Genomic DNA, 9,467 nt, shown 5'->3' with positions numbered 1-9,467 from the left:
ACACACACACACTCTCTCTCTCTCTTTCTCTCTCTCTCTCTCTCTCTCACACACACACACACAAGACATCCAACCCAATAAAATATGTCCAACGCATTTGAGCAGAGAATACATATGTATGACAAATGAACACCTGAAAATGTGTTCAACATATTACAATGCAAATTAAAAGCAGGAGTATATACCACTACACAACTATTAGAATGACCAGAATTCAAACAATTAACTATACCAAGTGTTCATGATGGCATGGAACAACTATAGCCCTCATTTACTGCTAGTGGGAATGCAAAGTGGCACAGTCCACTTTGAAAAATATTTCACCTGCTTGGCAATAAAGTTCTACAACTGCAAACGAATTCAAGAAAAATAATTTATGGGACAAGCAAAGCAAACTATACATAGCATGTGAATGTTAATTAAAACATAAAACACTATTAAGAACAAAAAGATTATTTAGATTGGTGCAAAAGTAACTGCAGTTTTTGCCATTATTTTTCATTACTTTTAATAGCAAAAACTGCAATTACTTTTGCACCAACCTAATATAATAAAAGGTGCACATGAACTGAAAGGACTGAAAACTGGCTGTTCCACTGGCTAAAGATTTGAACTTGAATAAGATACTTACCTTCTCTGATCCTCAGTTACTTCATCTATAAAATAGAGATGATTAAGTGGAGAGATTTATATTTTTTATGAAAAAGGGAATAACAAACAGAGATTAAAAGTTATTTACAGTGAAACTACCTAGAGCATACACATCATCCCCTGGAAGAAGCTCCTCCCAACCACTCGGGTTTACACGGCCTGCTTCTGTGTTCTGAGCATCCCCTGGCTCATCCCTGTCATTGCTTGTTTTACATTTGTATTGTCACAATCTTCTGAATGACTGTCTATTCATTAGACTCTGAGCTCTAAGAACTCTTATCCTGCATGAAACATTCCTATGTCCTTAGCATCTTTCTAGACCAATGCCCAGAGCCTGATTCCCAGGTTATCAGACAAGTTTTGGTTTGTCTGCATGTTTGTAATATATGCTACTCACTTAACCAAATATGCCATTATTAAACCAGCAATTTGCTTACTGTGAATAATACATTGCAAATGACAAATCACAGGAACTATCTTTCCAAACTTCTGTTCTCTTACACAGGGTTTTGTGGCCTTCATCCCACACTTTGTCTGAAAGTGGCTAGTACTGTCGCATTTCCTACTTTTATATTCATAACAAATCTTGGACATCCTGGTCAGATTTTCCCTCAGTTAAGGGCTGTATTGGCCAATTCACTGATCTTCCCATATACAAAGGGGCTGAAAAACAGATCAGTCTATCAGTGAATATTTTTTTGAATCAAGACTGCCTATCTGGTTATTTTAGTATTTATAAGTGTAAGGCATAAATGTCACTCAACCTTATGGCAAAAATAATCAAGAATGTAAACCCAGTAATCAATGGATATGGGAAGTCCAATCTAGTGATTTTACTCTCACACTCACTCTTTTCCCTTTGACTCTTGATTCTAGGCTATGGTATTCATTGTTTTGTTGTTGTTGGATGGGCCCCTTGCCTGTGTTCCTCTTGCTCTTCAACTGCTTTTCTATTTATGTGACTTTCTCCAACTAGAGTGTGGTATCCCTCATGGCAAGTACTTTTCAATTCCAGCATCCCAAATACTTCCTTAATAGGGCAGGCATTAGTGCATGTCTATCATAATGACCCTAGCAATGGAAAGCATCTCCCTCACTTTGGAGTCATTATTGTGGATGTTATGTTTGAAGGTCCCACACATACAGCCTTTTGTTTTGTGCCAAACCCTGTAGGGGAACGACTCTGCTGTGGTGCCCTGGAAACTCTGCATCTTGCCACATAGGCCCTGGTATACAAGCTTAACTGCAGTCTGAGCTGAGTCTTGGTAGAACACCCAGTGGTTCCTCTTGGCACAAGGAAAGCAAAGCAGCACAGTAAGTGGCTGCAATTAGGCAGTTTCTCACCTACCTCCCTATATTGCGGGAGCCTGACACAAGGCCATTACACTTCCATCTCCCTAGTTTCAGTTGGGCACAGGATGTTCCTTCTTGCCCCAAATTAGGGTACAGTTGTGGGCTACAAAACTGCCTACTATCATAGGGTATGGCTATGGGCTCATCACCAGCAGAGAGACCTACCACCTAGGCTCTCTGTCACTGAGCACGTCTGATTCAGTGTCATGCTGTAGCACTAGGGACACAGGGAGCTAACACAATTTGATCTTGCTTTTTCTTTCTCTGTAAGTTAATAAAATGTTTGGATCCATCAAGCTCATTGTCACCTTACAAGTTAAATCGGTGTAAGTGTGACAAGCCAATCTAATAATACCAGTAGTGATACTTGAGTCTGTTTGACACTGCAGTGCTGCTTAGGAACAGCTTGACCACTTGACAGACTCTGGTACTGAGTTGTATGGTGTTGCATAACCAGAATATTGACTTACTTTCCTTGGCATCACACATCTCAAGGGACAGAGTTTTCAGCACACAGCAATATTTGTGGCAGATTTTGTCAGGTATGGGTAACTTGCAAATCAACTTTAGAATTGATGCCATGTCTGATGCCAACTACATCATTCAATGAATATATTCAATTTAAAAAAGAAAAAGGCAATAAGGAAAAAAAGAAAATGATAATTCAAATCAGTTGAACTCAAATTCATCAAAAAAGTTAACTTAATAATCCCCTACTTGAAATTCAAAAGCAATATTATTTGCTAGAAGTGTAATTGTAAAGGTTAAAAAAAATGTAAAAAAGAAAATTTTAATGAAAAAATGTAATCTAACTAATGAACCAAATCTATTTATACTGTAATATCTAGCCATATATGTTTGCTCACTTATTCATAATAGCAGTAATTTAGTATACACATTACAATTTCTATTTTAGAAATATGGAAGCAGATCCAAATTAAGTATGTTTTCCAGCCAGGATGTTTCAGAACCAGGACAGAAACCCACGGCTGTTTCACGCCTTGGCCAAAAAGAGACAGTATAGATATGACTCAAGAATCTTTGCCTCAGCCTATGGACCTCTCACATATTTTGTGGCAAATTGCGATACCTCTAAATTTAGGCTCATTTTTTATTTGGACCATAGATTTTAAATATTTTTGGATCAAAGAAATATACTTAAACCTCTATCAAGGTAGAAATAACTGACCTATATAATCCCCTGCCATTCCCTAAGCACTGTGCACTCTGAATGAAGTCCTTTGTTGAAGAACTGTTTTATTGGGTTGTTAAGATGAAAATGGGGGCTCAGAGATCTAATGTAGAAACTTATCAATGTAATTCACCACATAAACCAATTAATAAAGAAAAAATCCAGCTGGGCGCCGTGGCTCATGCCTGTAATCCCAGTACTTTGGGAGGCCGAGGCAGATGGATCATGAGGTCAGGAGTTCGAGACCAGCCTGGCCAAGATGGTGAAACCCCATCTCTACTAAAAATACAAAAATCAGCCAGGCGCAGTGGCGGGCACCTATAATCCCAGTTACTTGGGAGGCTGAGGCGGAAGAATTGCTTGAACCCAGGAGGCAGAGGTTGCAGTGAGCTGAGATTATATCACTGTACTCCAGCCTGGGTGACAGAGTGAGACTCTGTCAAAAAAAAAAAAAAAAACCTATGATCATCTGAATAGATGCACTACAAGTGTTTGATAAAATTAGACATATACTGAAGATAACTACTCTTAGTAAACCAGGAATAGAACTTCTTTACTCTGATAAGCTGCACCTATAAGAAAAGTACACTAACCATTATGGTGAAATGTGGAAAATGATCTGTTTCTGATCAGAAACAAGACAAGAATGTCTACAACCACCAACTGCATTCAAATTATACTGGGAAATTCTGTCCACTACCATGAATGAAAAAAGTAAATAAAAGGAATAATGTTAAAAATGGCAAAAAAAACACCTGTTATTATTAAAAGATTATACAATTGTGTATGTTAAAAATCCAAAAGGATATAGAGGTAAACTTTTGGAATTAATAAGCATAGTTAGAAAGGTTGCAGGATAGAAAATCAATGTATCAACATGTTGTCTCTTTATACCATCTCAAACACAGGATTTAAACTTTCATAAAAGATGCAATTCTCAAGAGTATTAAAAATCTAGAAATAAATTTAACAAAAAAGTATAAGAAGTCTTTGCAGAAAACTGTAAAACTTTATTAAGAGAATGTTTAGCAGTCAAATTTCCAGCATAAGAACAATATTCTTGGTTTCAGTCTTCATTTGTCTTGGTTTAAACCTATAGTTGCCCTTCACCTATAATATAAATATAAAATTAGGGGACGTTACTCAGCAGATTTTTATTTAGATGACACTAGAGTTATACAACTACAGTGTTGATTAACTAAAATCAGAACCCTGAAGGTGTCCCTTTAGCTTACATCCAGCTAGCCTCTAAATACACTTTGAAGGTAGACTTCCAGGCATATTAAGAATATTTTTAATTCATGCCATTTTTTTCTAGTAGAATAAGGAAAACAAAGAGACTGTTCGAGTACAGAATGAATTAAATCAAGTGAATCTATTTTATATGTGTAAGTGGAAAGCAAAAATATGCCTATACTTTTAGTAAAAAGTCAACCAAACAAAAACCTAAGGCAAAAAATATATTTTAAAGTATCATTTAAATATTTTGATATGAAATAACACCGAATATAGAATATGCTTAGAACTGCCTAAGTGTAGGAAATAGAAAAGTCAGTATTACTTTTGTGCATCTTGTGAAAAAGTGTAAAAATGTTACTTTGGACTAGTTTAGACATTATGTAGTTCTTTAAGTAGTGAATATTTGTCACTATTTTCATGGGTACTCCTGCCTCTCAACGTGCTTAAAAGCATTTCAGTTTATACAGTAAACCGAAAACCACCACACTAGCTTTAAGCCATTACCATCACAATTAACATCACAATATAAACTGATACTTATTATAAACATGTTACATATTTGTTAAAAACAATTGCCTGTAAAAACATCTGAAAATTATTGGCTGTTGGTTAAATGACTTACATTCAAAAGTTAGAAAACCTTTTCATATCTTTCTTTTAAAAATGACACATGAAATCATATATATTTATCACATACAACATGATGTTTTAAAATATATACACATTGTAAAATGACTCAATCAAGCTAATTAATATATGCATTACTTCACATAGCTGTGAAGACACTCAAAATCTACTCTCTTAGCATGTTTCATACCTTTAATATCGTAATTCAATTAGCTTTGACCCAATTTTTCTCTGTCTCTTGAATTCCTGGCCTCAAGTGATCTTTCTGCCTCGGTCTCCCAAAGTGCGGGGATTGAAAGCATTAGCCACCAAACCTGGCCCTCTATCTCTGATAGTGTGTAAGGCAGCCATCTGGGGTCTGAATTGCCTTCAAAGAATCTTTAGATGTGAAGTATGATATTGAAGTAGCAGTAATTTTGTCTCTGTGTCACACAAAATACAATATTATGAAAATAGAAGCCCCATAGTATGCATCTTATTGAATAACATACCTGCTTCCAGCACTTTAGTGGGACCAAGAGTGGGCAGAGTCCCCTCCCTGATATCAGGACCACCTCCAGGCTCATCCTCTATCTTAAGCAGAGCAAATTCCTGTTGAAAAGCTTCCAAATCAGGCCCTTAAAGATAAAAAGGTCATCAATCTACGAATTAAAATATGAACTATGAATGAGGAAATAATATTTATTCCCTTATCATTGTGAAATAAAAACCTGTAGGCTAATTATTTCAGGAGTCTGTTGCCAGAAAAACAGGAAAGCAGAGATGTTCAAACACTGCCCTTTCCTTTCCCAAGGTTGGCCCTAGACAACTTACTTGTAGGTTTTGTAGTCATTTGTTCTTATTCTTATCACATTCAGTAAGTGACTTGTTTGAGTCAGTCTAACTAGACTATGAGCTTTAGGCAAAAATTTGGCACTGACATCTCCAGCACTTAGCATTACGTGGCATAAGGAAGCATTAATAAATGTGTGTTAAAAAGTATCTTAAAAAAATACATGAGATGTCAGCAGATGGCAGACTAGGAAGCTGCAAGCTGCCATTTTTCCACAGAAACATAAAACAAAACAAAAAACACAAACTGGCTGAACAAATCATACAGGAGCTCTGGAAAACACTCAAAGGTTTACAGCAACCAAGCAAATACCCAATCAATAAAAAGCCTCCATCAAAATGGTAGGAAAGTTTTGTGGCTTTTTATATGTCCTTGTCCCACCCCTCCCCACAGCAGCAGCAGGAAATGTTTAAGATTCCTTCCTATTGTTTTCTGGCCTCTTGTTACGGGTATGTCATAAAATATAATGCATAAATATACCTCCACCACCCACAAGCATTATTCTCCACTCTCCCTTCACCTTGAACAGCAGGTGCTCCTTCATTTTCGATCTCCCCATTAGGTGCAATACCCTGATTTTCAGTTGGTGCTTCCTCTTCTTGACGTTTTTCCTCAGTGGGCTGCTGGACCTAAGGGTGTAAGTGTGTGTGCAAATAAAAAGTCAACAATATAAACACACAAATGCATATGTGCATCAAATAATAAATCTAAAGACATTTTCCAACATATATATATAGAGAGAGAAAGAGAGAGTAAAATGTCCATATCCATACAGGCAACACCAGAATATAATATTCCTGAACCAAAGTTGCCTTCATGAGATGCCATCATCATTTTTTTATTAACATGGAACACCTGTGTCAGTGCAGGTACACTCGTTCAAAAATATTTTTAAAAATAAATTGTGTTAATAGAAAACATCAAATGTTAAAGGACTCACAATCACAGGTCCAACTGGCTGGGAAGACTCCCGGTCATTTCCTCTTTCTGAGGATTGAGATCTTGTTCTTACATGCTCACTCATATTTCCCACTGAAAATAAAATACTGTTATTTGGGAAAAGTGTGTAAGAACTTAGCTATATATATGAACATTCCATGGCAAAATGGTGATTTGTACTTTTTTAATTTAAAAAATGTCAAAATAAGTCACAGAGCAGTAAGTATTCATGCTTTCCAATCAAACTAAGGACAGATTTGTTTGTGTCATAGCCGAAGAGGCATAGAAATCACCTTAACGCCATAGCAAAACACAGAGGACTTTTCTGAATGTTGGCTTCACAATTAGACTCTCCATCATGTAGACATTTAGGGAAAAAACGGGAAGAGAATTGAAACTGAAGTGACTGCTGCTTTCGTCCCACTGATATACTAGGGCCACCACCACCTCCTCCCCACCCCGCGAAAAATCAAGTTTTGTTGGAACGCACAGCCTCGCCCATTCCTTCCCATGACGTACATGGCGGAGGTGAGAAGTTGCGACACAGAGTGAAGGTTATGTTCCTCATGGGACACCTTTACCAGGCACTCTACAGACCTCGGGGCCGCAGTCACCACCCCACAGCATTCCCAGTTCCCAGGCCCCTTCCTTACCGACCACACTGTCCCTTCTTGCCTCCCTAATGAGGAGTCTGGAAACTGTCCTCCCTCAGAGAGTTTCAGGCGTTTTCGGGACTCAAGACACGTCTAACAGCACCCCAACCACTCGCCCCATCTTCACGTGATCTACCCCCTCCACGGCCCACCTTCCTCCCTCGTTCCAGCCCAGCCACGATTACTGGCCCATGGCGCCTGCATCGCGACCTGGGAGAAGCCGGACCACAAGGCCCTTTTCCCTCAAAGCCACGGACCGTGCTATGGGACCTGTCCTAACGCTGGCTCCTCCACACATTCACTCACAACTGAATTCCCAGGAAGACCGCTCTGCAGACCTACCGGCTGAGTCTCGGTCAGTGAGAAAGAATGAAGATGGCGGAAAGAATGAAGCCACAACTTCTCCCTGCAGAGCTCTGCGAGGACAGAAGACGGGCAGAAGGTGGGCAGAAAAGCGCATGCGCAACAACATGCGCAGCAACAGGTCTGTGCAGCATGCGCACTCGGTGGGGCATTTGCTATGTGACTCAAGTTTTCTTGCTTCTGTGGAGAACCTAAACCACAAGCTATCCTGACAACGAAAATGAACTTACAAAGCATTTTTCTTTTTCTCCTACCCAACCTTTCTTTCACTTCCAATGGCGTTGGAGAATATGAGCTCCAGGTTACTCTAAGGGAACAATGTGTTTCAGATAAATTCACCATCATATAAATAAATATTAAATATGTCAATACCCATTTTATATCTGCTTTCATAAATAATTTTCTTGCGCCTTCACGAGTTTGCTGTCATGCTTGCAATGATCTTACCCACTCCAGTACGATAAGACATCCATAGTTTTCGTTGCATGATTGTACATTCAAAATCATTAATCCCGGCCAGGCGTGGTGGCTCATGCCTGTAATACCAGCACTTTGGGAGGCCGAGGTGGGAAGATCACGAGGTCAGGAGATCGAGACCATCCTGGCTAACTTGGTGAAACCCCATCTCTACTAAAAATTCAAAAAATTAGCCAGGCGTGTTGGCATGCACCTGTAGTCCCAGCTACTCGGGAGGCTGAGGCTGGAGAATTGCTTGAACCCGAGAGGCAGAAGTTGCAGTGAGCCCAGATCATGCCACTGCACTCCAGCCTGGGCAACAGAGTGAGACTCCGTCTCAAAAAAAAAAAAATCATTGGTCCATCTGAACAAAATTAAGTGGTAGGGACTCTACGTTATTTGTTGAATCCCTGTTTCACCCACTGTTTTGAATTGGCTCTTTTATCATCACCTACATCCCCACTCAATTTTGTATGTAACTCTCTTCTTTTAATTTTCTTCCACTGAGTTGTTTATACCTTTGCCACTACCATACTATTTTAATTGCTGTAGCTTAATTATATTTGAAATGTGAAATAACGCTTGCCCTCCCTCATTGCTTTCTCCTTTTCTGTCTATTCTGACACGTTTGTCGATGAACTTCAGAATAATTTGATCAGGTGCTAAAATATTCCTATTGAGACACTAGTTGTTATTTTTAAATTACATCTTAACTTAGGGACAATATCTATCTTTCTATTTTAGAATTTCTCTATGGAAGAAAAAGCCACTCCTCATTTCCTCAAGTCTTTTTATGTATCCCTCACAATGATTGTGTTATTTGCTTCATATTAGTTCTTAACATTCAAATTAAATTTATTATTGGGCATTTTTATTGTTCTATTCCATTGCTGACAGTGGTTTGCTTTCACTGCACTATGTTTTTCATAGAAGTCAAACAATCTCTGTTTGCAAACAGTATGATTCTATACCTAGAAAATCCCAGACTCTCTGCCCAAAAGATCCTTGTCCTTATAAACAACTTCAGGAAAGTTTCAGGATACAAAATTAATGTACAAAAACCAGGAGCATTTCTATACACCAACAACCTTCAAAGTCAGAGCCAAATCAGGAACACAATCCCATTCACAATTGCCACAGAAACAATAAAATACCTAGGAAT

The 9,467-nt window shown here is 38.4% G+C and overlaps 1 protein-coding gene across 2 annotated transcripts; it reads right to left on the bottom strand.

The window, feature by feature from the left end:
* Positions 1-4,174: 4,174 nt before the first annotated feature.
* LOC102144656 (P antigen family member 5) lies at positions 4,175-7,928 on the bottom strand. Of its 2 annotated transcripts, none has more exons than XM_005593713.4 (5): positions 7,829-7,928; positions 6,835-6,926; positions 6,415-6,523; positions 5,554-5,679; positions 4,175-4,306 (listed from the first exon to the last, which is right to left on the bottom strand). In XM_005593713.4, exons 2-5 carry the CDS (start codon positions 6,916-6,918, stop codon positions 4,290-4,292), a joined length of 336 nt encoding a protein of 111 aa, XP_005593770.2. In that variant the 5' UTR covers positions 6,919-6,926; positions 7,829-7,928; the 3' UTR covers positions 4,175-4,289. The 2 variants fall into 2 exon arrangements, with proteins under 2 accessions (XP_005593770.2, XP_045239093.1); XM_045383158.2 differs by having other exon boundaries at positions 7,639-7,917.
* Positions 7,929-9,467: the final 1,539 nt, after the last annotated feature.

This window comes from Macaca fascicularis, chromosome X, assembly GCF_037993035.2.
Source record: "Macaca fascicularis isolate 582-1 chromosome X, T2T-MFA8v1.1".
Classification (NCBI taxonomy): domain Eukaryota; kingdom Metazoa; phylum Chordata; class Mammalia; order Primates; family Cercopithecidae; genus Macaca; species Macaca fascicularis.
The sequence above is the reverse complement of the archived record's forward strand: the minus strand, read 5'-3'. Positions and strand labels throughout refer to the sequence as shown.